We start from the raw sequence: 27,906 nt of genomic DNA, 5'->3' as shown, positions 1-27,906 counted from the left end.
TGAGGCCATCTCTAGGTCTGTGATCTATTTAATCAAGTCCTAGAGTTCATTTGCCACACGACCTCCCAGGGAGCCCATCTGGCCCCTGGAGACAAGACCTGGCTCACCAGCCCACTCAACTTAGGATCTTTGCCACCATGGTTGCCAACCTCTCCCCACCCCCACTTCCTCCTGGGCATTCACTGACATCACAGGGAGAATTCTGGGGTTGATGAGGCTTGAATTGTGAAGTCACCCAGCTGAGCCACCGGCAATCCCCCAAAGCAGAGGGGTAGGCCTTGGAAGGGAGACCTCTGGGCAGCAGCTAAAGGGAAAGGTAAGAAGGCAGTGGCCAGGTTAAGGAAAGGTAATGGTCATGGGTCACCCTAGACTATTGGGTGCCCCCCAGGGGACCTGGATGACTAATGGGTGTCTTTCGGTGCAATCTGCCCCACTCTTCCTCTCCCTTTCCAGCCCAGGGCAGGGGGGCTAGGCTCCATCCCAGGGAGCACACCAGGAGGCCTATGTAACTTGGGCTTTCGATTCAGTTCCTTCAGTCAAACATTTATTACACATTGGCCTTCTGGGCACCTGCTCCATCTATGGATGCCTCCTTTCTCACCAACTTGGGATGAGAGTGGAATACCAGTTACTCAGTGGCCAAAATAGCTGCTGCCTCTACCCACAGTCTACATGTCCAGCTCACTTAGGTTTACAGGGATCAGCAACAGGGATCCATCACCTGTCTGCACCGACTGAGCTCAGGCAGCATGGCACTAGAGGAGGTGGGATACCCCAGTCAGCCAGCTCTTCCCCCATTCTGTGGTTGACAAGCGCCCAGCTCCTGCTCCTCTTAGCCCGGTGTCCAAGCAAAACTCTTTCCCTCCTCTCCAAACTCTGATCCTTCATCTCAGCCCTACCCCAGGACTACCACTCATATCCTCTGTGTCTCCTCTTAACTTCCATCCACCCTGTATCCCTTCAAATCCTCTCTTTCTTTTGAGGTTAATGGAAACTTGATTCTCCAGAAGATAGAGAATCTCCAATAAGGGATGCTCCTCTCATGGACCCCAACATGTTGGTCCTGGAGATGAATGGGCCCATTCCTTGCTCCTATTGCCACTTCCAGACCAGCCCCCTACAACCTCTTCTACTTTGACTTTGACTCCATTCATCCATATCGCCCAGTCCAGATCTCTGTCACACTCATCTGCTGGCCTCCAGACCATTCTTTTTCTTTAATTTTTTATCTTATTTTTATTGATGCCTTTTAAAAGATCACATTCATATATGAAGATATCCCTCCCATCTGCTACTTAGGAAACGTTTTCTTCTTTATATGTGTGTGTACATAGATGAGAGAGAGAGAGAGAGAGAGAGAGAGAGAGAGAGAGAGAGAGAGAGAGAGAGAGAGAGAGAGAGAGAGAGAGAGGGAGAGAGGGAGAGAGGGAGAGAGGGAGAGAGAGAGAGAGAGAGAGAGAGAGAGAGAGAGAGAGAGAGAGAGAGAAGAGAGGAGAGGAGACAGAAAGAGGGAGGGAGAGAGGGAGAGAGGGAGAGAGAGAGAGAGAGAGAAGGAGAGAGGAGACAGAGAAGAGAGGAGACAGAAAGAGGGAGGGAGAGAGGGAGAGAGACAGAGACAGAGACACAGAGAGACAGAGAGAGAGAGAGAGAGAGATGAGACAGAGAGAGAGAGAGAGAGAGAGAGAGAATGGATGGATGGACGGATAGATATGTATGTATGTATATATATATATATATATTGTTTTTTACCATTAACAAAATTCTATTTTATCTTCCTATCACCAACTATCCTCCCTCCCCACTGGAGGTGAGAAGCAGAACCCTTATAACAATTAAGAATAATCAATCAGGGGGCAGCTGGGTGGCCCAGTGGAGTGAGAGCCAGGCTTAGAGATGGGAGGATGGGAGGTCCTAGATTCAAATCTGGCCCCAGACACTTCCCAGCTGTGTGACCCTGGGCAAGTCACTTAACCCCCATTGCCTAGCCCTTCCTCCTCTTCTGCCTTAGAATGAAAACACAGTATTTATTCTAAAACATAAGGTTAGGATTTTTAAAAAATATATAGGTGTGTGTACATACATATATACATGCACATGAAGAAAGAAAATGTCTTATTCTGTACCCTGAGCCTATCATCTCTCCATCAGAAGGTGAGCAGCATTCTTCATGATCAATCCTCTGAAATCAGAGTTGGTTATTGTGTTTAATCACTTAAGTTTTTTGAAATTGTTCTTCTTTAAAATGGTGTTATTACTATATAAAATATTCTGGTTCTGTTCACTTCACTGCGCATCATCCTAAGTTTCACAGAAACCATCCTTTTCATCATTTCTTATAGAACCATAGTATTCCAATACATTCATACACCATAATATAATGATTCCCCAAATGCTGGGGAAGCATACCTTCTAACAATTTTTTTTTAAAGAGAGAAAAAAGCCCAACTCATCAAAGTGAATCAATACTTCAACTGAGTCTGTCAGTTAATGATATAATTCATAACTATAGTTCCTCACTTCTACAATGAAGGGAGGAAGTACATTTTCTCAAATCTTAATATTTACATACCATATAATTTCTCCTCCTTTCCATTGATATTATTACAGTAATTTTGAATAGTCTTCCTATGTCTTATTTACAACTTAAAAAATTATTACCTTCCATCTTAGAACCAGGACTAAGTATTAGTTCTAAGGCAGAAGAGTGGTAAGGGCTAACCAGTGTTGGTGAACCTTTTAAAGATTGTGAGTCCAAACGGCACCCTCAAGCCACCTGTGAGCCCCCTACAAGCCCCCTGCATTACCCCAGAGAGCAGAGGGAGGAAGTGCTTGCAATGGACAGCTGGACAGAGAGGCAGGACATGTGAAAAATGTCCTCAAACACTGTGGGCACTCACAAGTACACATGCCATAGGCTTACCAACACATGGATAGGCAGTGAGGGTTGAGTGACTTGCCTGGAGTCACACAGCTAGGTAGTGTCTCTAAGCCACCTAACTGCCTTTTTTTTCTTCTCTTATTTACATTTGCTTATAATAATTCATATGAATTCCTTTGTTTCTGTGAATTTTTCATATTGTTTCTTATGACATAATTATCCTCCATCACATTCAGATACCACCTTTTGTTTGGCCGTTCCCCAATTGATGACCACCTATTTTGTTTCCAGTTCTTTACTATTTTGGTGTACATATAACATTTCTCTTTGGGATACATATCCAACAATGGGATCTCTATGTTAAAGGGCACAGGGGCATTTTAGCCGCTTTTTAAAATTACTTTTTGGAATAGTCAGATTCATTCAAAGCTTCACAAAGTACAAGTCTACCTGCTTTCCAGAAATCCATTTAACATGGCCCATTTCCACTGTTTTTTATCTCTGTCAATCTGCTAAGTTAAGAGGTTTTAGTTTTTTCTATTTTTTTCTGTTTTTCAATACTCTTGTGATTAATTACTTGGAGCAGTCTTTCATATGGTTGTTACTTATTTTGCAATTCTTTTGAGAAGTATTTATTCATATCCTTATATCATTTATCTTTTTTTAATTTTTTTAAATTAAGTTTATTTATTTAATTTAGAAAATTTCCCCCCAGTTACACGATTCATGTTCTTTCCCTTCCCCCCTCCAAAAGCCAATGATACCATTTATCTTTTGAAGAATGGTAGCTAGCCATCTGTTTTGTTAGTTCGTCATATATTGGATGGCTCCACTAGGTGGTGCAGTGGATACAGCACTAGGCTTGGAGACAGGAAGACTCAGGAATTTGAACCCAGTCTCCAACACTAAACTTCATGACCCTGGAAGTCACTTTTTTAGCCTCAGTTTCCTCATCTGTCAAACGAGCTGGAGAAGGAAATGGAAACCACTTCAGTATCTTTGCCAAGAAAAACCCAAAAATGGGGTCACAAAGAGTCAGACATGACTGGATAATCAATATATTGGAAAGCAGATCCCTGTCAAAGAAAATTGATGCAATTCCCCCCAATTGATATTTCCCTTCTTACCTTGCTGCATTCTTTGTTTATTTAAAAGCTTTTCAATTTCACATATTCTCTGCTCTTTAAGGAATTCCCAATACATCTCACAGTCTACCTTGCCCTCATACTCAAGAATTTCAACTCAGGCATATCTCAGAGATATTGCAGGTCTTGTTCTAGTCCACTGCAATAAAGTGAATATCGCAATCAAAGGAGTCACACAAATATTTTAGTTTCTCAGTACATATAAAAACTGTTTGGGGATAGCTGGGTAGCTCAGTGGATGGAGAGCCAGGCCTAGAGATGGGAGGTCCTGGGTTCAAATCTGACCTCAGACACTTCCCAGCCGTGTGTCCCTGGGCAAGTCACTTAATCCCCATTGCCTAGCCCTTATGGCTCTTCTGCCTTGGCACCAATACACCGAAGTGATTCTAAAATGGAAGATAAAGGTTTAAAAAAATTATGTTTATACTATACTATAGCCTACTAGATGTGCAATAGTATTATATCTAAAAAATAATCCAATGAAAATGCTTCCTCTGCACCTATTTTGTGTTCTTTACTGTGGTAGGAGCTTTAATATTACGTGCGTGTGCGTGTGCGTGTGCGTGTGCGTGTGTGTGTGTGTGTGTGTGTGTGTGTGTGTGTGTACTTGTTGGCCTTCCAGCTTGGCTGATACTAAGCTGCCATCTTGGTTCTGCCCTTCTTCCAGCTTGGAACCAATACTAAGTACTGGGTCCAAGACAAAAGAATAGTAAAAGGCTAGGCAATTAGAGTTAAGTGACTTGCCCAAGGTCACACACCTAGTGGGTATCTGAGGCTAGTTTTGAACTGTGGGACTTCCTTTCTTTTGACCTGGACCTCTATCCATTGAGCCACCTAGTTGTCCCCCTAAACCCAACTTCCAGGACTTTCTTATTCTTTCCATCTATTTCCACTTTTCTGGCCTCATTTTCCTTCCTTCATGATCTTGGTCTTATAATTGCAGAGTTCAATTATATACTATTGTCCCTTTCCATATTCATTTTTGAAATACAGTAATCTTTTAAGACCAAAATCCCAAATCATGTACACCTATAAACAAGTGATAAATCATATGTTTCTCTTCTGCATTTCTGCTCCCACAGTTCTTTCTCATAAGTCCCTCAGGATTGTCCTGGATCATTGCATTGCTGCTAGTAGCATAGTTGATTAATTTTGGTCATTCCACAATATTTCACTTTCTGTGTACAATGTTCTCTTGGTTCTGTTCATTTCACTCTGCATCAGTTCATGGAGGTTCTTCCAGTTCTTATAGAAATCAAGCAGTTCATTGTTCCTTATAGTACAATAATATTCCATTACCATCAGATACCACAATCTGTTCAGCCATTCCTCAATTGAGAGAAAATTCCTTATTTTCCATTTTTTTCCTGCTCTAATATCTGAGTAAAAGGTGGCCCTTCTTGACAAAGTCAATACTCCCTACTTGTGCTCTTTAAAAAAACATACTGATATTTTCATGTTATATCATTTTGACTTTAAAGTATATCCCTCTTAGCTCATTTAGATCAATGACCATATCTGTATGTTGTATATGTATATGATGGACCCCACTTATAGTGTAGTGACTCATAAAATCATCATAATAATGTTTAATCCATAAAATAAGATATATATGATTATAAAGGGAATCAGTGAAATATAGTCTGCATTTAAGAAGACTGTAATATGGGGTGATCTGTTTCCAGGTCAAATAACTATACTAATTTTGAAGTAATCTTCTATGTAAATGGGATTTCAATATTTCTACAAAATAATAGAATGTGAAAAAAGGAATACAGCAATTTCTATTAGTGACAAAGTTAAAGGTGCTGTTAGCAGTATTGTTGTTTGTTGCTTACATGTGTAATTAAAGAAATTAACTTTCAGATAGAGGAATAAACAATAAAGCATATCCCTCTCCTTCCCCCTAGAATGGTGAACAATTCCTTTTTTTTTTTAATTCAAAGATATTTTATTTTCCCAATTGTGTAAAAAAATTTTTCAACATACATTTTCCAAAATTATAAGATCCAAACCTTTCTCCTTTCTCCCTTGCCTGCCCTCTCTCGGAGACAGTAAATGGGTTATATATGAATTATCTGGGAAACATACTTCCATATTGTGAACCATTCCTTCTAACAAAGATTTTAAATGAGAAAAAAAAACAATTCAGCAAAACTATCCAGAACATCCACAAAATCTGATACTATATATATCCCACACCCATAGTGCTCCATCTTCATGAAGAGGAAAGAGAAGATGCATTTTTAAAAATCTCTTATCCAGAGCAAAGCTTAATCATTATTATTCTGCAATATTCACTTTGATTTTTGTTTTTGCTCTTTTTCATTTATGTCATCATAATCCTTTTGAATATTGTTTTCCAGGAGCTGAGGATGTCATTCAGTATTAGCTTGTTCAAGTCTTTTTATCTCTTACAGTGCAGCACATTCAATGTATCACAGTTTAGACCTTCCTCAACAGATTGGCTCCTCTTTTTTTCCCATTTCTTCAAAGCTACCCAAAAGTGCTATTGTGGATGTTTCAGAGTCCTCCTTGGGCCAAAGAGGATCAATATTTTAGTCACTCAAGCAAAATTCCAAACGACTTTCCAGAAGAAGTGAACTATTTTGCAGCTCTACCAATGGTTTATTAGTATGCTTCTCTTTTCAAAAATTTATGAACTCTTCATCCAATGGTTAAGAGTTAGGAAGCCATGAGTTCAAATATAGCCTCAGATAATTTCCCATCTGGGTGACCCTGGGCAAACCTCTGATTAACCTCTGATTGCCTGACAAAAGGGTTCACTGGATCCACGGGAAAAGGAAATGACAAATCAGTGTCCTTGCCAAGAAAACTCATGGAGGGTTTTGGTTTTCTATGAGTATTCTCTTACAAAAATATGGAAATGTGTTTTGCATGATAATACATGTATAACCCAGATCGAATTGCTTGCCAGCTCTGGGAGGGGGGCAGGGAGAGAAACAATTTGGATGCTATAACTTTGGAAAACTTCTGTGGAAATTTATTTCATGTAATTGGTAAAAAGAAAATATTGATAATGAAAAAAAAAAAGAAAACTCCACGGAGAGCTGTGGTTCATGGGTTCACAAAGAGTTGAACAGGACTGAATGAATCAATAACATTCCATACCTTTTCTTCCTTTTGGGGAGCCTACCCCTTCGATTATTCCCTCTCATTTTCAGGCTCCCCTTCTTGGTCTTCTCTTACCACATGTAAACGTGCCCAGCTCCGCTCCATCTTTTAAAAAAACACCAAACCCTGCATTTGACTTGGCTATTCCTGAAACGATCCTTCCTTACACCTCTACCCTTTCACAGCATTGCAACATACAGTGCCTGGCACATAGCAGACATTTAATAAATGTTTACTGACCAATTGATTGATTTCACAGCCAAATTCTTAGAGTAATATACCCTTGACCTTTACTTTCTCACGGCTCACCCAAGTCCTTGCAGTCCTTTCTGTTTTTTACCAATGATATCGAAAATGGCTAAGGTTGCAGTCTAATGGCCTTTGTTCAGGCCTCCTTCTGCTTTGAACTGTCAAGTACACCCCTCTTCTCCTGAATGCTTCATCTTGCCCTTCACTTCCAGGAGAACTGCTAAATCTTGGTTTTCCCTTTCTAGCCCCCATTACTGAATTGTTGGATCACTATCCGTCTTCTTCCCACTAAGCGTCAAAGACACCCAAGGTGTTCTCTCTGTCTTTTTCTTTTTTCTTTTTCTTCCTTTCCTCCTTCCCTAATTCCTTCCTTCCTTCTTCCCTCTCTCTCCGTTATTTCTCACTATCACTTTATCCCCTCAATTTGAAAAGATCTTTGTAAACCTTAAAGTCTTATATAAGTGCTAGCTTTTATATTATTATTAAGATAAGGAAAGAAAAAATATGAGATGGCAGCTGAGCTAAGACTTAAAAAGAAACCAGGAGAGGTAACTAGATAGCACAGTGGAATCGTAAGAAGTTGGGTTCAAATTTCATCTCAGACACTTCCTAGCTGTGTGATCCTGGGCAAGTCACTTAACCCCAATTGCCTAGCCCTTGCCTCTCTTCTCTCTTAGAATTGATGCTAAGGTAAGGGTTTTTTAAAAAGGATACTGAAATGGTTTGCATTTTTCTTCCCTGGCTCATTTTACCAATGAGGAAATTGAGGCAAACAAGGTTAAGTGACTTTGCTCAGGATCATAACAACTAGTAAGTATCTGAGACCTGATTTGAACTCAAGATGAGTCTTCCTAACTCTAGGCCCAGCACTCCATCTACTGTGACAGTTCAGCTTCCCATTAGGAGACTGTTATAAAAAGATGAGAGAATATAAACTAGGGTGGTGGCCTTGTGAGTAGAGAGAAGGAAGAGATATACCACTTCCTGAGGAAGGGGCTTTTCTTCCCCCTTTTGAATAATTTAACTCCTTTCCTTGCCTGAAATGAAAGCAATAGGTATGCTGGTAATTTTTTTTTGGGGGGGGTGATATTTAATAAATATAAAGCATCACATACTTTAAGTTAAATTTGTATTATTCCTATTTCCTTTAAGTCTCAACACTCACACACACACAAATAGATCAAGCCCTGATTTATAGCATTTGCCAATTGCTGAGATATAAATGTTCACAATGAACATTTTACAACAGGCTCTCAAAAACCTGTATTGGGGACAGCTGAGTGGCTCAGTGCATTGAGAGTCAGACCTAGAGACAGAAGGTCCTAGGTTCAAGTCTAGCCAGATGCTTCCTAGCTGAGCAAGTCACCTAACTCCATTGCCTAACCCTTACTTCTCTTCTGCCTCAGAACCAATACACAGCATTAATTCTAAGACAGAAGGTAAGGGTTTAAAAGGAAAAAAAAAGCCTGTGTCAGCTAGTTCTAGCATGCTCTAGATAGAAGTGATTTCTATCTAGTTCAATTATTTTTTAACAATCACAAACTTGGAGACTGAGAAACCCTAACTAGACAAAAGAGCCAACAAACCAGCTAAGCAACTGAAAGTCAACAAACACAATGGTTGCCATGGTTAACATCTCACCCCTCTCAGGGACATCCAACGAAGTTAATCCAAGTAGCTCACCTTCCCCAGAGACAACCAATAGAGATGACCAGAATTGCTTTGTTCCCTGCAGCCCCCTTCTTATAACACCCCATATTTTTCCCCACTCAATTGGGACTCCATAGGCAACTCTCTTGGCATTAGGCTTTCTTCCTCCATTCCTCCACCCTCATGGGACTCCCCAGCCATTACTACTGGCATTGGACTTCCCCTTCTTTCCTTCCTCCATTCCTCCACCCTCATGGGACTCCCCAGCCATTACTACTGGCATTGGACTTCCCCTTCTTTCCTTCCTCCATTCCTCCACCCTCATGGGACTCCCCAGCCATTACTACTGGCATTGGACTTCCCCTTCTTTCCTCCATTAAAGCTTTGCTAACTTACTCTGGTCTCACTGTCTCCTGAGTCGAACCCCCATCAAGCAAACTGACATAATGGTGCTTGTCAGTCAGACTGGCATGCATGACATTTATCTTTTGTAGGTTTTTTTTTTTCTCTCTCAGCAGAACAAGTGAGTATCAGTGATGAGAAACTGTTACCACTGATGCTATTCCTATTTGTAAGGTTTGTACATGAGATCAGTTGGATTTTTTTTTTTATAAGACAATCAGGATTAAGTGACTTGCCCAGAGCCACACAGCTAGGATGTAGCTGAGGCTACATTTCAACTCTGCTTTCTGGCTATCAGTACTAGTCCTCTATCCACTGTACCACCTGGCTACCTCTCAACAAACATATTTTAAATGCCTAATATGTGCAAGATGCTGAATGCTTCACTAGTCCCCATGTACCATGAATATTTAGCAATTTTTATTGAATTTTATTTTATTTAGTGAACTTTCAGACTAGAATAAATAGGAAGCTCATGCACTGCCATTCCCTTTGCATTCTTTTCTTCCTTGTTTCCACTGGTTCATCTGACTGTGCCTGGGAGCATTGATAGGAGGTGAGAGTTGAAGTCCAAGAGATTTGAGTTCTCAACTTCACTCAGCCACCTGTTAACTGATGTGAATCTTAAAACTGCTCAGACTCTACTTCAGAAGATTTGATTAAGCTATTCCCCATTGATCTACAATGTAGGTACTTGATCAGGAATGTATTGAGAACTTTAAAATTATTCCACCCTGCTTAGACAGTGCCTTAGGGGAAGATAAAGTTGCAAATTCCTTACTGAAAAATGAAAAGTCCCCAACTCGTAGTGAAGCAAAATCCCTAAGCTAGGTGGTCTATTTTTAGATCTAATACAAAAGGGTGCTAAGTACCTTTAAAGGTTAAATTAATCACTAAAAGGCCAAGCATCTTACAATGGGCAAGCTTAGCAAAGAGATGTGAAATACTCACAAAATATAATCTAATCAGAGAAGGTGATAACAAAAGAAGATGTGAACTAAGAATGGACAGTCCTGGGGGAAAGTGTCTACTGTGATTGGTAGATGTGAAAATTTAGGGGAGGTGACATAAGAGAAAATTCTCTTTAAAAGGAGGTCAGGAGTTCGCTGTGGAGGTTGGAGTTTGGAGTTAGTTTGGAGGAGCTGGATCTCTGAACTTAGTTGGAGTTTGGAGTTAGTTGGAAGAGCTGGGTCTCTGAACTCAGTTCAGGAGTTGAGGATTTCAGTAAAGGACTGGAGTTTTGCTTGGGATGATCTTGTGGTGACTGATAAAAGACTGACTAGTCTCTCTTAAGGCTCAGTCCATTTGGCCTAGGCCCCTCCTACTCTTTTTCTCTCTCTCTTCTTTCTCTCTCTCTCTCTCTCTCTCTCTCTCTCTCTCTCTCTCTCTCTCTCTCTCTCTCTCCTTAATTCCTTCATTTGTATTAATTAAAATCTCCATAAAACCCAGCTGACTTGGGTATTTTCATATTTGGGAATTTTCCCATGGCGACCACTTATTTTTTATTTAGATCAAGGCACTAAAAATTATCTTTACAGTTTTGGCAACTCACAGTCTAGAAACCTACATTTTTGCGGTTACACTGAGTCACCCTAGGCAATTATCTGAATCTCTCTGGTTTGAAAGTATCCTGAGTGGTTTCAGCTTTTGCTACTACTAAGCCGCCATCTTTCTTAACTTCTCTGGGACTCAGTTTCCTCTTCTGCATAATGGGGATAAAAATGGCATTTACCACTCATCAGCTCTGAGTGAAGGGAGGGAAGAGGAGAGGGAAAGAACATGAATCATATAACCATAGAAAAATATTCTAAATTAATTACTTTTTAAAAATAATGGCATTTGCCAAAGGATGGTTATAAGAATTAAATGAAATTTGCGTGTACAATGCCTTGTGAACCCCCTATATAAATGCTAATTGTTGTTTTATTGCTATTCTTGTTATTATTATTATCTGCCTTATACCTTGAACATGGCATTCAGTCTTTGGGACTACTGCACCATTGCCAGTGAAAAAGATCAGTAGAGAATCTTAGATTTACATCCTGGAGGATCCTTAAAAGTCTCATTTAAGTATAATTTTCTCATTTTGCAAAATAAGAAAATGGAGGATCAGAGAAATTAAAATGGGATTTGCCCAAGATCACATTTGGTCATTTTAAGTAACAGAGACAGAATTCAAACCTAGAGGACAGCTGGGTGGCAGATTCTGGGGTCAATTCTGGCCTCAGACATTTCCTAGCTGTGTGACCCTGGGCAAGTCACTTAGCCCCATTGCCTAGCCCTTACCACTCTTCTTCCTTGGAACCAATACACAGTATTGATTCTCAGTCTGACAGTAAGGGTTTAAAAAACCATTATTATACCAATTCAAACCTAGATCTTATGATCCCAAATCCCACACTATCATGTTTCAGCTTGAGTTTTGTCTTCTTACTGCCTTCTCCTTAGGTTAGCACTCCCTTCTCTCTTGGTTCTGGGGAGACTCCATGCTTCCCAGGTGGCCTGTTTGTATGGAAGGCTAAGTGATTAACCCATCCTGTAGGATAGGGGTTCCAGTTTGGGGTACACATAGTACAAAGCAGTAGGAAAAGCTCATTAAGGAGGTACATGGAATATTTGGTAAATTACAAGACCTCTGATTAGCCTTTAATTGTTGAAGTTAATTTCTGTATTTTGTTTCTATGAATACACATGGTAAACTCTAGAATTTTTTTTTCCTTTTCCTATTGCAGGGTACAGGAAGGTTTACTGAAAACTTAAGTTTAGGTCCAGGGAGAAAAAGGTTAGGAAGCCTTTCTTTTGAAGCTTTCCCCTAAGACAAGGGCGAGATGTCCCACCATATTTTTCCTGTAGACAGAGAAGTTACTCCAGCCTCCCACCCTTATTACCCCTACCCCAGCCTCTGAGCAGGCTGCATTATTGGACTTCAGTATGTAGAACATTTAACACATTATTATTCACATTTTTTCATTACATAAGCTTCAACAATCATTAAAAAGATAGATCATGCACTGATGGGTAACATTTGTCAATTTCTGAGCTATAAATGCTCACACTGAAAATATTTTACAATCAGCTCTCAAAAGCCAGTGCCAGCTGCTTCTAGCACACTCCAGACAGAAATGATTTCTTTCCTGTTCAATTCAACAAACTTTTTTTTTAAAACCCTGACCTTCCTTCTTAGAATCAATTCTGTTTCTTGGTCCTAAGGTAGAAGAGTGGTCAGGGCTAGGCAATGAGGGTTAAGTGACTTGCCTAGGGTCACACAGCTAGGAAGAGTCTTTTTTTTTTAAAGGCAAACAGGGGTAAGTGACTGGCCCAGGGTCACACAGCTAGTAGTGTGTATGACATCTGCAAAACGTACAACATCTTCTGTTTTTCCCTTCCCCAGGGCCCTCCCAGAACTGATTCAAGCATCACATCCCATCTGACCCACCGTGACTCAACCCTTCCCCTCATTCCCTGCCCCCTAAGATCATCCCACAAGCCCAAGTCAAGATGAGTAACAACAACAGCCTCTGCATCTTTGAAGACCGGGTCCTCTGCCCCATCTGCCTGGAAGTGTTTCGCAACCCAGTCACCACAGCATGCGGGCATAACTTTTGCATGAACTGCCTTCAGGACTACTGGGACCACCAGGCAGCCATGGGGGAAACACCTTACTGCCCCCAGTGCAGGGAGGTCTTCACCTCCAGACCCCACCTTCGAAAGAACGTCATCTTGGGAGAGATCGTGGCCTGTTTCACCCAGAACCAGACTCCAGCGCCAAACAGAGCAGTGGCAGGGCCTGGAGATATCCCTTGTGACTTCTGCTCCCCCGAAAAACTCAAATCCGTCAAGTCGTGCCTGCAGTGTGCAGCCTCCCTCTGCGAGAACCACTTACGAACTCACTATGAGGACCAGGTCTTCCAGGGCCACCGGCTGCTGGAGCCCATCTGGGATCTCAAAGCCCAGTTATGCCGCAAACACCGGAAGCTTCAGCGGCTCTACTGCCGGACAGAGGGTTGTTGTGTGTGTGGGGCCTGCTTGCTGGAGGAGCACAAGAATCATGACACCATCCCGCTGGAGGAGGAGCGAGCCCGCAAGGAGGTGAGGGAGGGAGGCTGGGGAACAGGGAAGGGGGAGCCTTTAGAAAACTCCAGAAGCAAGGATGCCCATTATCAGCACTGTTATTGAGCATTAATATTATTGATTAATTATTAATTAGATTATGTTATGTTATATTATCTTGTAGTATATGATATTATGTTATGTTATAGTATATTGTGTTATATTGTCATGTTATGTTATTTATACTATATTACAGTATCATGTTATGTTATATTATGTTGTACTGTGTTCTGTTCTGTTATATTGTGTTGTGTTATAGTATATTGCATTACATTGTTATATTATACTATGTTATGTTATATTATGTTGTTATGTTAAGTTGTATTATGCTTTGTTATATTATATGTTATATTGTTATAGTATATTATGTAATGTTGTTATTTTATATTGTTATATTATACTAATGTTGTTACATTATGTTGTTATGTTACAATATGTTATGTTGTGTTCTGTTATATTATGTCAGGTACTATACTATATTATATTACATTATGCTATGTTATATTGTATTATGCTATTGCATTATATTGTTATGTTATGTTATATTATGTTATTCTATATTATAGTATTATGTTACCTTAAGTTGTATTATGTAATGTTGTATTGTGTTATGTTATATTATGTCATATTGCATTATGTTATGTTATATTATATTGTCATATAATATTATGTTATGTTGTATCATGTTGTTATATTATAGTGTGTTATATTATAATTTATTATGTTATGTTATAGTATATTTAGTAGAGCATAGTATAGATTTAAATTTTGTTTTTTACATATTATATCTCATATATAAATATCATATAAAATATCATATTAATAGCTTTAGCAATAAGAGAAGAAAAAGAAGTTGAGGGAATTAGAATAGACAATGAGGAAATAAAGTTATTACTCTTTACATTTGATAGGATGGTATTCTTAAGAGAATCCTAGAGAAACAACTAAAAAACTAGCTGCAATAATAACTTCAGCAAAGTTGCAGGATATAAAATAAACCCACAAAAATCATCAGCATTTCTATATATTTCCAACAAAGGTCAGCAGTAAAAGCTAGAAAGAGAAATTCCATTCAAAATAACTCTAGAAAGTATAAAATACCTGGGAGTCTACTCGCCAAGACAAACATAGGAATTATATGAACATGATTACTTTTTCACACCGTCAGATCTTAAATGATTGGGAAAATATTAATTGCTCATGGGTAGGCTGAGCTAATACAATAAAAATGACAATTTGACCTAAATTAAATTATTTATTCAGTATTTTTTTATTTTATAGGACTATTTTATATTTTATTTTAATTATTTTCTAGAACTAGGAAAAGTAATAATAATAGTAAAACTACATACATAGCTTTTAGGATTCATCCACTGTGGTAGAGGAAAGCTCAGGATGAGGGAACAGCTCAAGGGGAGACAGGCATGCTACAAGCTTAGGGATGCCCCATCACAGCTGTGTTTGAGGGAGACCAGGGAACTGGGGCAGATCTAACTATGGGAGCCCAGTACCCCTTCAAGCATTCCTCACACGGTTTCTGATTGACTTCTCTTCCCACACTCCCTTCCCTTCCCAATTGCTGTCCAATGGGATACAGATGTCCAGTCTCAGCAATGTCCAGTCAGTCACTCTGCTCTCCCCATCCCTGAGAATGATGCTCCCTATCTCTCCCACTCTAGGGGACACATTCCTTAGCAGAGTCTCAGCAAAGACTAGATCTTCTTAATCCATGCCAAGAATCTATTTCAGCCTATGGTCATCATAACCCAGCTGGAATATAGTCATAGACTCTGTGGTCTAAGATGAAGCATTAAGGGGCAATTGGGTAGCCCAGTGAATTGAAAGCCAGACCTAGAGATGGGAGGTCCTGGGTTCAAATGTGACCTCAGACACTTCCTAGCTATGTGATACTGGACAAGTCACTTAACCTCCATTGCTTAGCCCTCTTCTGTCTTGGAACCAATATACAGTATTGATTCTAAGGGGGAAGGTAAGGGTTTTTAAATAAATAAATAAAATGGAGCATGAGATTTTTGTTATTCATTGTTTTAGTTGTATTCTACTCATTATGGTCCCATTTGGGGTTTTAGTTTTCTTGGCAAAGATCCTGAAGTGGTTTGCCATTTCCTTCTCCAGGTCACGTTACAGGCAAGGAAATAGTATTGATCCCAAGACAGAAGGTAAAGGTTTAAAAAAATAATAATAGTAATAATATCTGGCATTTATTCAGCATATCCCAAAAGTCCCAGTGCAGTTAAAAGCTTTAATAATTTCAGAGGTATAAATGTTACAGACACACAAAATGCATCATTTGAGAGTGTCATTACTTAAATTTCTTATTGTTATTTAGTTTTGTGACTTTCAAATATCAAATTTTAAAATATTATTTAGTTTTCTAGATGACATTTTCTTAGACCAATGAGTAGTAGTCGTGTTGGGTTGCCCGCTTTGGTCCCATGAGCTAGTAGATGTTTTCTCATGGGTCCACATCAAAACTTTCTTGTATGGGGGCAGCTGGGTGGCTTGGTGGATTGAGAGTCAGGCCTAGAGATGGGAGGTTCTAGGTTCAAATCTGGCCTCAGACATTTCCCAGCCATGTGACCCTGGGCAAGTCACTTAACCCCCATTGCCTAGCCCTTACCACTTTTCTGCCTTGGAACCAATACACAGTATTGATTCCAAGAGGGAAGGGAAGGGTTTTTAATAAAAAAATAAATTTAATAAATTTTAAAAAACTCCTGTATGCACCAAGATTATGAATGCAATACTTTTTGTCATTTAGCAGCAAATGTAAAAGTTTTTCATGAATTTTGAAAATTGACCTAGAGATTTAGCACAAGATAGAGGTTATGTTGATTTTTAAGAAACATATCAGCATCTTAAAATTTTAGATAATTAACCTTTCAAATGTTGCTTTCTGTAAGTTTGTAGCAATTATATTTCTAAATTTATTAAAGCTTTAAACTCCACAGACTTTTTGGTTTTCGATACTATGTTATTTTTCCCAATTACATGTAAAAACAATTTTTAATATTAATTTTCTAAAAATTTGAGTTACAAATTCTTTCCCTCCCTTGTCCCTTCTCTGAGATAAATAAGCAATTTGCTATAGATTATAAATGCTCAGTCATGTAGAAAACATTTTCATATCAGTCATGATGTAAAAGACATCTCTAAAAATTGGAATTTTCTTGGCAAAGATACTAAAGTGGTTTGCCATTTCCTTCTCCAATTCATTTTTACAGATGAGGAAACTGAGGCAACCAGTGTGAAGTGACTTGTCCTGGGTCATATATATTTTTAGTACTTCAATATTTGCAAAGGGCTTTACATTGATTAGGTGACACAATATAAGCCAGAATACCAGACTCAGAGTCAGGAAGATTCATCAAATCTGGCCTCAAACACTTCCTAGCTGTGTGACCCCCTCTCACCATCCTATTTGTAGCAAGAGACTTACTTGGTCATTTCTTTTGACCTGGATGCTAATCCTCAAATAAATAGCTCAGTATGTTATTCCTTAGGCAGTTAGATAGCACAGTGCAGAGAAAGCCAGGCTTGGAGTCAGGAAGACTCTTCTTCCTGAGTTCAAGTCTGGCCTCAAACACTTGCTAGCTGACTCTGTACATGTCACTTCACCCTGATTGCCTCTGTTTCCTCATCTGTAAAAATGAGTTGGAGAAGGAAATGGCAAACCACTTTAGTAACTTTACCAAGAAAACTCCATTTTTTAAAACTATTTTTTCTGCATGACTAATATCAAAATAAGTTTTTAATATGACCACACATCATATAAAAACATTAGTCATGTTTTGGAAGAAGACATTTAAAAATTGGGATTTTCTTGACAAAGATACTTATCTTATAGCAAATTGCTTTTCTATCTTAGGGAGGTGACAAGGGAAGGAGAGAGGGAGAGATTTTGTAACTCAAAATTTTAGAAAATGAAATGTTAAAAATCATTTTACATGTAATTGGAGGGAAAATAAAATAGTGTTGAAAATAAATGAACAAAAAGAAAAGCCCAGAACAGAGTCAGGAAGAGTTGGATACAACTGAAACGACTGAACAATAACAATCTTATTCCTTGTTGGGCAATCACGTTAGACTGTTTTCTCATCTTTAGTTTGAAGCCAACTAAAATCTTTCAGTCTTTTTCAAAGAAACTATTCTCTCCCACCCTGATACTTGAGAGTTGCTTTTTTAAACCTTGGTGGAACTCTTTATGTTTATCCTGTTCAATACTGTACCATCTTGTTAGTTTAAGTCCATAGTTCCAACCTCTTGAGATTTGTGGGGGAGGAAGTGAGAGGGGAAACACTCAACTGGGGTGCAGTAGATAGGAAGTGAGCCTTGAAGTCTAAGGACTGTTTCTGCCAAATACAGGCTGAGTGACCCTAGACCTGTCATTTCTCAGTAGGAGCAGCTAGGCAGTGTAGTGGATGGAGAGCTAGGCTGGAAACAAAAAAACCAACAACTTTGAATTCATATCCTGTTTCACTCACTAATTAGGTGAACCTGGGGTAAGTCGCTTAAATGCCATCTACCTCAGTTTCCTGAATTGTAAAAATGAAGATAATAATAGCAACTACTACCCAGGGTGATTGTGAAGATCAAGTGAGTTGACATGTAAAATGCTTTGCTAGCCTTAAAAGTACTACATAGATACCAGTTGTTATTTTTTTGTTAAGTTGTTTTTTTTCTGTTTTGTCTGATTCTTCACTGACTCCGTTGGGGATTTTCTGGGCAAAGATGCTAGAGTGGTTCGTCATTTCCTTCTCTGGCACCTTTTACAGATGAGGAAACTGAGGCAACCAGGGTTAAGTGACTTTGCTCAGGGTCACACAGCTAGTAAGTGTCTGAGACTAAATTTGGACTGATTCGAGGTCTGTCCTCAGCTACCAATCCTAACCAAAAGGAAATGAGGTTAGTTTATTTAACATGAGCTTATAATGCTTCCTGTTAATGGTGGTTCTTCTTTCTAAGGGTTCATGAACTACCCATCTAATAATTCAATCTAAAATTTTTACCAGTGAATTGACAGCAAACTGTTTCCAGGATCTACTTCTTTCCTCTGAAAAATTAGACCGTTCAATATCTCCTGTGCTTCATTAGTCCTCAGAGATCACTAGCATTAATTCAAGAGTGACATGTCCAAGTTCTTTCAATTTTCTGGAATATAATTCTTTGGGACCTGAATGTATATGCTCATTTTTAGAAATGGTTATTTTTGTAATTAGTTACAAATTCTTTCCTTCCACCCTTTCCCCACTAGTTGAGATGGTAAAAAATAGCACCCATTATACATACAAAGGATGTATGGAAAACAGGTTTCCACAATAGCCATGTTTGAAATAAAAACCAAAAAAAAAGCAAAAAAAATAAAGGTAAAAATATGGTTCCATCTGCATTCTGAGTCCATTAGTTCTCTATCTGAAGGTAGATAGAATTTTTTTATGAGTTCTTTGGACTTCTGGCCAATCATTATACTGAACAGAGTTAAGTTATTCAGAATTAATTATCATTAGAGTATTGCTATTACCCTGTACATTATTCTCCTGGTTCTATTCACTTCACTTTGTGGCAGTTTGTACAAGTTTTCCCATGTTTTTCTGAAACAATCCCCTTCATCATTTCTAACAGCACAATACCACAACTTCTTCAATCATTCTCAAATTGAGAGGATCTCATTGAGAAATTGCCTTGGTTTCCATTTCCTTACCACCATACAAAGAGCTGCTATACATATTTTTGCACATATGCATATGATTATTTTAAGGCATAATTTTTTTTTAAATCTCACCTTTCTTTGACTTCAGTTCCATCCTTTGTGATTCTTACTTTTTTACATATTCTATGTATTCTGATGGTTATTCTAGATAGAAAAGGCAGAAGTAAGCTAAGAATTAAGTAGTTTTGCTTTCCCTCTATCCTCTGTCAACCAAGAACCACCAGGCAATGGTCTAATTCATGTCTTATGATTCTCAATCCAAACATAATTAAATATATATATATATATATAGCAAAACCTAGAGTTCATGAATGGATCCCCAAATGGACCATAAACTCAGATGGGGAAAATAATTACATTTTTATTTGTACTAACCTCTAACTATAATTTAGCATTCCCTTCAATTCCAATTTTTAAAAATATCTTGAGAAGGGGTCCATAGGCATCATCAGACTGCCAAAGACATGACATAAAATAAAGGTTAAGAATCCCTGGTCTAACTAATACACTGTTGGTGGAATTGTGAACTGATACAACCATTCTGGAGAGCCAAATGGAACCACACTCCAAAGGACCATAAAACTATGTATACCCTTAAAAATTTTTTTTAATCCTTACCTTCTGCCTTAGACTCATTATGTATTGGTTCCAAAGCAGAAGAATGGTAAGGACTAGGCAATTGGGGATTAAATGACTTGCCCAGGGTCACACAGCTAGAAAGTGTCTGAGGTCATACTTGAACCCAGAATTTCACATCTCTAAGCCTAGCTCCCAATCCACTGAGCCATCTAACTGCCCCTATGCATATTCTTTGACCACTACTGGGTCTTTATCTCAAAGAGATCAGAGATAAGGGGACAGGATCTACCTGTAGAAAAATATCTTTAGCAGCTCTCTTTATGGTAGCAAAAGATTGGAAACTGAAGGACTGTCCATCAATCAGGGAGTGCATAAACAAGTTATGTCATATGGTGGTAATGGAATATTATTCCACCCAAGAAATGATGAACAAGATGAGTTCAGAAAAACTTGGAAAGACTTATATGAACTGATGCAAAGTGAAATGAGCAGAACCAGGAGAACAATGTATACAGTAACAGAAATAATGCACGATGATCAGCTATGAAAGAACTTTACTATTCTCAGTAATTCAAGGATTCATGATGGAAAATGCTATCTATGGCCAAAGAAAAAATTATTAAGAGTCCAAGTGCAGATCAAAGCTTACCATTTCCCACATTATTTCCTTTATGAGCATTTTATTACATATGTGATATGTGTCTTGTCATGACAAAGGGAATATGGAAATATGTATTCCTTGAAAGCACTGGTATAACCTATAGCAGACCACTTACCACCTTGTGGGGAGGGAGGGAAGGAAAGAGAGAGAATCTGAATCATAAGATGTCAGAAAACAATTGTCAAAAATTGTTTCTACATGAAACTGAAAAATAAAATAAAACATTAAAAAAAAAAGATCCCCTGGTCTGTAGGGATAGGAACTGAACCTGTGATTTCATTTGGAATAGGGAGCTCTTTACCAATGTAGATTCCTTCTATGCAACTTAGAATCTTAGTGTGTTGTCTGCAGTATAGAGAGAAGGTAAGTCACTTGCCCAATCAGGTCCAGATCTTAAACTCAGACTGTCTTGGTTTTGAAGGCTGACTATCTACTATGTCATGCTGCCTCTGTCCTCATTTTAAGGGTGAGAAAATTCCTTTCACAGGGCAGCTAAGTATAGCACAGTAGCTAGAGCACCAGGCCTGAAGTTGGGAGGACCTGGGTTCAAATCTGAACTCAGATACTTCTTAGTGTTGAGTGAGTGACCCTGGGAAAGTCACTTAATCACTGGCCTAGTTCTTGCCATTCTTCTGTCTTAGAATTCTCACTAAGACTAAGGCTTTAAAAAAGAGAGAGAGAAAAAAAAAAACAACTCCTTTCAGGACCAGGCCTAGATGTGACTTCTTATTTCCCTGTCTGGAAATAGGAAGAGAGCCTAGTACTTTGCAGAGCAACATGTGGGCCCTGGATGTGTTAGAAAGATGTTAAGGGAGAAGGAAAAGAGCAGCCTATCATCACTTCCATGAAGATAATCTGGTGCTATGTGTTGCAGTATGACACCAAAGCCTCTTTTTGGAAGGCGGCTCCAATGGGGTCTCCAATGATGGACTTATCCTTATAACATCCTTCCAATGTTCCATTCCATAATTCATCTGTGTCTGTCCATCTCTGCATTGTCTATTGCCTTCAAACAGGGGGGTCAACCGGGCAAAAGGACTTCAAAATTTCTGAAAGGCAGCAGTTGTTAAGGGAAAAGAGAAACCTGGGCAGCAGGGGAAGGGAAGACAGAACCCTCTGAAGTCTGTCCTTCTGAAGGGGGTGACTTCCTCTGCATCCCCTCCCCTCTGCCCCAGGTAGAAGTTCGGAAAGTCCAAGCCAACGTAGAAAACCAGATGCTGATCATTGCATCCGATAGCCAGAAGCATCGTGGTCGGGTAGCCTTCCTCACGGTAAGATTGGCATAAATCCTTTAACCCGGGCTTCCAGGGCGTCAAGTCAGGCTGTCAAGAAAGGCATCCAGGGAGCCAGCATCCATCTAACACCTCCATCCTTGACTTCTCCGGTTGAATGAAATGGTTTGGGGTAGGGTAGAATGGAATGAGCTAAAATGAGATAGGTAGGATAAATTGAGATGGAATAGGATAAGATGAGATAGGATAAATTGAGATGGGATGAGCTCAACTGGGATGGGAACATTTAGAATTCCTTGTCTGGATTTCCAACTCCATTGCTAGCTTCTGGCCCATGAGGTCATTTTAGGGCAAAGGCCATGGGTTAGCTCTAGATCTAAGCTACTGTCCAAACCACTGGGCATTTGCTTTTCTTTCCCTCACCAGAGGGGCTCAACTGGGGACCAAGGGCAGGGAGGGTCTTGGCTCAGACACTGGGAAGTACCTTGTGCCATATGGGCACTCCCAACCTTGGACTCAAGATCCCCAAGGTGGGGGTAGGTCAGAGATTCCTCTCTCCTCCCCTTCCAGAAATTGATCCAGACAGTACGAGAGGATGTTAATCGTTGTTTCGCGGACATCGGGAGGGAGGTAAAGCGACTGCAGGTGAAGGTCTTGGAGTTTGTGGAAAAGGAGGAGGCAGCTGCCCTGGGTCAACTGGGAAGCTCTATCCAACAAAGCCATAGTCGCCTCTTAGAACTAGAGGGTGACAGTGTCTGGCTCCGAAGTCTGCTTACCAACCAGAGTGACCAACAGTTTTTAGAGGTAGGAGTTCCTCGCATAACCCTGCCCTTTCCCAAGCCTTTACCCAGGTCTCATAGCAATCTAGAAGTCCTGGGTCCTACTCCTGGCTCTGCCTCTGACTTGCTCTGCAACCAAGGACAAGTCACTTCACTGTTAGATGTGGAATCAGGGGCTAGATGGCTTGGTGGATTAAGAGCCAGGCCTGGAGACAAGTGGTCCTGAATTCAAATCTTACCTCAGACACTCTCTAACTGTGTGACCCTACACAAGTCACTTAAATCTCAATTGCCTAGCCTTTGCTACTCTCCTGCTTTGGAACCGATATTTAGTATTGATTCTAAGACAGAAGCCAAGTTTACAAAATAAAAGAGATGTGGAATCAGAGGACCCAAGTTGGAATCCTAACCCTGTTACTTACTGTACTTCTTACATGTAGTAAGACAAGTCTTTTAACTTTCTTGGACCTCAGTTTCCTCATCTGTAAAGTGAGTTTTAGTTTGGACTAGATGAACGATAAAGTTCCTTCTTATTCTTAAATCCTATGATTCTATTCTGTCTCTGGGCTTCAGTTTTCTCTTTATAAAATTTAATTCAATTCAACAGGTATAAATTAAATATGTGCATACAGAATGTTACTAAGGGCAGCCGGGAAATACAAAGTCAAGATAAATGGTCCCTGCCTTCATGGAGTTCACAGTCTACTTGGATGATAGAATTTACACAAACAGTTATAATACAAAAGCAAGACATTTGGGGCAGCGAGGTGGCTTAGTGAATTGAGAGTCAGGTCTGGAGTTGGGAGTTTCCGAGTTCAAACCTTGATCTCCAATACTTCCTAGCTATGTGACCCTGGGCAAGTCACTTAACCCCCATTTCTCACCCTTACTGTTTGATACTTTGTATTGATTCTAAGACAAATGGTGAGGTTTGTTGTTTTTTTAAGTAATACATTTGTGCTTAGGAGAAGTACAAGCAAAGTCGGAAATCATTACCAGCTGGGTAGTAGGAGGTAAAATAGTTAAGGGAGCTCTTGGAGAAGATAACCTTTGAGTTATGTATAGGAAAGCTTAGGAGCAAAGAATTAAGGGGTTACATCAGAATGAGCTCTTTCCACCTTAGAGGGAGCTATGCTGCTGAATTCCTACAATGCTATGCTTCCCTCGCTGTTAGTTCAGCGAGTCCTGCCCTTGATGATCAGTACTCTAGAATAAGCCCTGAAGCTTCAAAAGGCTATAAACTGAGGACAAAGCCTTATTACAACTTCCCCCACCAAGATGGAATAAAAAAGAATGCCTCGCTCAGTCCCCTTCTACAACTCTCAATCCTCCCATTTTGTTGGAAAGTTCTTCCCTAATCCTTCTATTATATCAGGGCAGTAGTTCAATTTCCCACAAGAGGCAGTTAAGAGATGCTGTTCAGTCATGCCTAACACTTTACAATCCCATCTGGAATTTTCCTGGCAAAGAGACTGGATTGGTTAGCCATTTCCTTCTCCAGATCATTTTATAAATGAGGAACTGAAGTAGACAAGGTTAAATAACTTGCCCAGGGTCACATAGCTAGTAAATGTCTGAGGATGGATTTGAATTCATGACAATGAGTCTTCCTGATTCAAAGTTCAGGGCTCTATTCACTGCATTACCTAGCTGCCTATATATTGGAAAGTTCTTCCTTAATCTTTCTATCAGGATAACAGAACATTATTGATATGATAATTTCTATCAGAGGCTGCTAGGAGATAGAGGTGTATTTGGAGTCAGGAAGACCCAAATTCAAATTCTGCTTTGGATACTTACTAGGTCTGGCAATCCTTGGCAAGTCTCTTAACTCCTAAGGGTCTCAGTTTCCTCATCTGCATCATGAAGGTCAGATCTTGACCACCCCCAAGATACCATCCCTCCATCTTTAAGGAAGAAATGTAATACATTAATCATAGAAGGTCTCTTCCATTTTTAACCTTTAATCATTGTGTCATGTTCTTTCTGAATGACTTACCTTGGTCATGCTAAGCCAGGTCTAGAAGGTGCAAACTTCTCCCTACAGTCCCCTTTCCCCTCTAGTCTAGACCAGCTGCTGCTTCCCAGAGGAGAAATGGAATGGACCAAGGATGATTTTGCAAGCTGGGGCATTCCTGTATTTCTCTTATCCTGTTCAGAATTTTATTTTTTAGAACCTGAGATTAAAACAAAAACAAGAAAGAAGCACTTTAGAATAATTCCAAAGGCTCATCCAAAAAAAAAAAAGTGACCCTCCCTCAATTACCCACCTAACTGATCCATACTTTAAGCCATGTCTCGCCATAAATATGTCAGCACCCTGAGCTAGGAGCACTTGCCAGGATAAAAAAAAAAAAAGAGGAAGATAGGGAGGGGAAAGAGGGAACAAGAAGGCATGGGAGTTGAAAGATGGGCAACTTGTGTGCCACCTCCCTCACTGCCATAGCTGCCACCCTTGGGGCAGCAAGAAGCTCCCAGTCACTGCCTGGCACACAGCTGACAGAGAGGGCTCCTCTCCCTGGGTCCCTGGCCCCAGCTCATCCCACCTCCTAGGAGTTCCCGAGGTTGAAGCGGTTTCCAGCCTGCACAGAGTCACTGCTGGGTACCACCTGTGAAGAAACAAACAGCTTTCCTCGGCTCTCAGAGATCTTGGCAGAGCTGCGGGCCCAGCTAGCTGTGGTGGGCCTCCGATTTGTCAACCAGCTTCTCCTAAAGGGTGAGTGTTTATCAGCAAAGAAGGCTTGATGAGGGCTGAGGAAAGGAGTGAAGAGGAGTTAGGGACTAGGGATTGTTTGTCCCCCTATCTTTCTTTCCATACATCTCTACCTAGTTGGGAAGGAACTTGGGAAGAGGGTAAAGAGACTGGGAGGAACCTACGTTGTCAATACTTTTTTGGTGGGGGTTGGCCTTTGCCCTGGTCCACTCTGTCCAGTAACCTGACCCCCTGTGACTGGGAGAAACCAGCTGTTAGGAAGTCTGGGGCTTTTCTCAACTGAAGTCACTGCACCTACAAAAGGTCTTTATCTCCCCTAGGCATTAAGATGCGTTCCTATGAGGTCCTGCCCTCAGCTGTGGACAGGAAGAATCTACTGAAATGTGAGTCCAGGGTGCTAGAATGCTTTGCCCTTTGAGGAGGATGAAAACAATAAGGTGAAGTAGGGAAAGGGGTGTCAGAGGACCTGGGTTCAAACCTCAGTTCTGCCACCTGTGATCCTGGGCAAATTATTTAACTTTCTAGACCTCTACCTCTACTTATCTATAAAACCAGGGGTTGGACTAGATGATAACTAAGATCTGTTCTAACTAAGATTTTGATGTAGACTTGGAGGGACTTCACTCATAAGTCATTTCCGGGGGCAACTAGGTGGCAGAATGGATAGAACACTAGTCCTGGACTCTGGAAGACCTGGATTCAAATGTGACCTCAGACACTTCCTACCTGTGTGACTCAGGGCAAGTTATTTAATTCTGTCTAGCCCTAGCCCTTCTGTCTTAGAATTGTTACTAGGACAGAAGGTAAAGGTTTAAAAAAAAAAGTCATTTCTGCTACTTATGCTCCTTCCATTCTGTTCTTTGGGAGAGCTACCAGCCCTCTCTAGCTTTCCCCACCCAATCACTAAGCAAATAATCTGGAAACTTCAGGGATGACTTTAGGCAGTCCTGTCAGGAGGGGAGGGGAAGTTCTGTAGGTCTACTGGGAGAAGAATTTATACTGGAAAGCACAACTTGGAGACCCAAGCTTCTCCTGACCCTAATATTAGCTTGCCATACATAGGTGGCCTAGGTCCTGGATATGGCACAACCACTGGCCACAGTTGGGTGATTGCTAGCATCCAATGGAACCAAGGCAAAACTGGGAGAGAGTATCATATTCCTTTGGCCTTGACCGGGACAGGTTCCCCTTGGTCCCCTGCCCTCTTCCACAAGCTAAGTCCCCATTCCATCTGCTTCATACCCAAATTCATAACCAAGACCCAACTTTCCCATTCTATCAACTTCAACTCACAGCAAAGTGCCACCCTCTACAGAGCTCTTTTCCCTGATTGGACAGGTAGGGAATGTTCTCCATCCCATAGAGACATACTAACAGAGTTCTGCATTCCGGTTATTGTTCATGAAAAGTTTCTGTAAGAAGACCATATCTGTATCCTCTTCTTAGCAGGACAGAGTTTTGACAGGGCTTAGCACGGGATCCTGTGATAGTAACCCCTCGATTCATTTCCTACTCCTATGTGCCTTCTCTCCAGCTAGATATACAATAGGTGCTCAACCGACAATCCCTCCGCAGTCACAAGTACTTATTAGCTACTTGCTGTACACCAGGCACTGTGCTAAGTGTGGGGTTCCTCCCTGTAAGAGCTGGTCTCTGACCAGGTAAGTGTCAGCCCCAGCCTCCCTCTGATCCCCTGCTGAAGGAACCTGGAGAAGACCCAAACGGTCATCAATCTAGGCTGAAGCAGCTCAGTTTGTGTGAAGAAGAGACTAGAGGGAAAGAGGCTGCAGAGCCCCCAGAGATCAGGGGTCCCCAGAATGCTGAATGAATAACTAACATGTGTGATAGGCAAATCAGCACTTCTTTTCTCTCTCTCCGGAGTCCCTGGTCTGCAACGCTGTCCCTCCCTCCTTCCTCTTCCTTATCCCCCTCATCAGGCTACTGCAATTTGAACTTTGACTCCGCCACCGCCAGCGAGGAGCTGTTCCTTTTCAAGGAGACCCATTCGGTGCTGAACCTGGGCATCCTTCTCGAGCCTTACGCCTCGGGCCCCTTCCCGGGCTTCAACCAGTGGCCCCAGGTGCTGTGCACACGCAGCATGGCCGAGGGCCAGCACTACTGGGAGGCGGAGGTGTCCAACTCGTGGGTCTGCGTGGGTGTCACGTACAGCTGCAGCCCCCCGCCCAGCGGGCGACCCCGGCGCAACATCGTTTACCTGATCGGCCGCAACAGCGCCTCGTGGTGCCTCGAGTGGGACTCGCTCAAGTTCTCCGTGTGGCACAATAACACGCAGACTGTGCTGCAAGGGGGCTATTACCGCACCATCGGAGTGGCCCTGGACTACCCCGCCGGATGCCTCTCCTTCTACGGCGTGGCGGGAGGCATGAGCCTCATCTACCGCTTTCTCACCAATTTCCTGGAGCCACTCTACCCGGCCGTTATGGTCAGCAGCGGGGCCTCCATCACCCTCAAGCAATACCCCGAGTCTTAACGGGATAGGGGACGGTCGGTCGGAGGGAGGGCCGTCTCCTCCCCAAGCCGCCTCCCGTCGTCGTCGTCGTAGTCGCCGCCGCCGCCGCCCTCCCTCTTGGCCAAGGTCTCAATTACAAATAAAATTGGATTCTATCTCACTCCAAGGACAA

General features: G+C 40.9%; 1 protein-coding gene across 1 annotated transcript; it reads left to right on the top strand.

The window, feature by feature from the left end:
• The first annotated feature begins 173 nt into the window (after positions 1 to 173).
• On the top strand, positions 174 to 27,906 carry LOC100027651 (E3 ubiquitin/ISG15 ligase TRIM25-like). Its single transcript, XM_007482666.2, has 7 exons — positions 174 to 316; positions 12,851 to 13,548; positions 21,716 to 21,811; positions 22,343 to 22,576; positions 25,105 to 25,267; positions 25,585 to 25,647; positions 27,202 to 27,906. Exons 2-7 carry the CDS (start codon positions 12,958 to 12,960, stop codon positions 27,753 to 27,755), a joined length of 1,701 nt encoding a protein of 566 aa, XP_007482728.1. The 5' UTR covers positions 174 to 316; positions 12,851 to 12,957; the 3' UTR covers positions 27,756 to 27,906.

This window comes from Monodelphis domestica, chromosome 2 (genome assembly GCF_027887165.1).
Source record: "Monodelphis domestica isolate mMonDom1 chromosome 2, mMonDom1.pri, whole genome shotgun sequence".
In the NCBI taxonomy this organism is placed as follows: Eukaryota; Metazoa; Chordata; class Mammalia; order Didelphimorphia; family Didelphidae; genus Monodelphis; species Monodelphis domestica.
The sequence above is the reverse complement of the archived record's forward strand: the minus strand, read 5'-3'. Positions and strand labels throughout refer to the sequence as shown.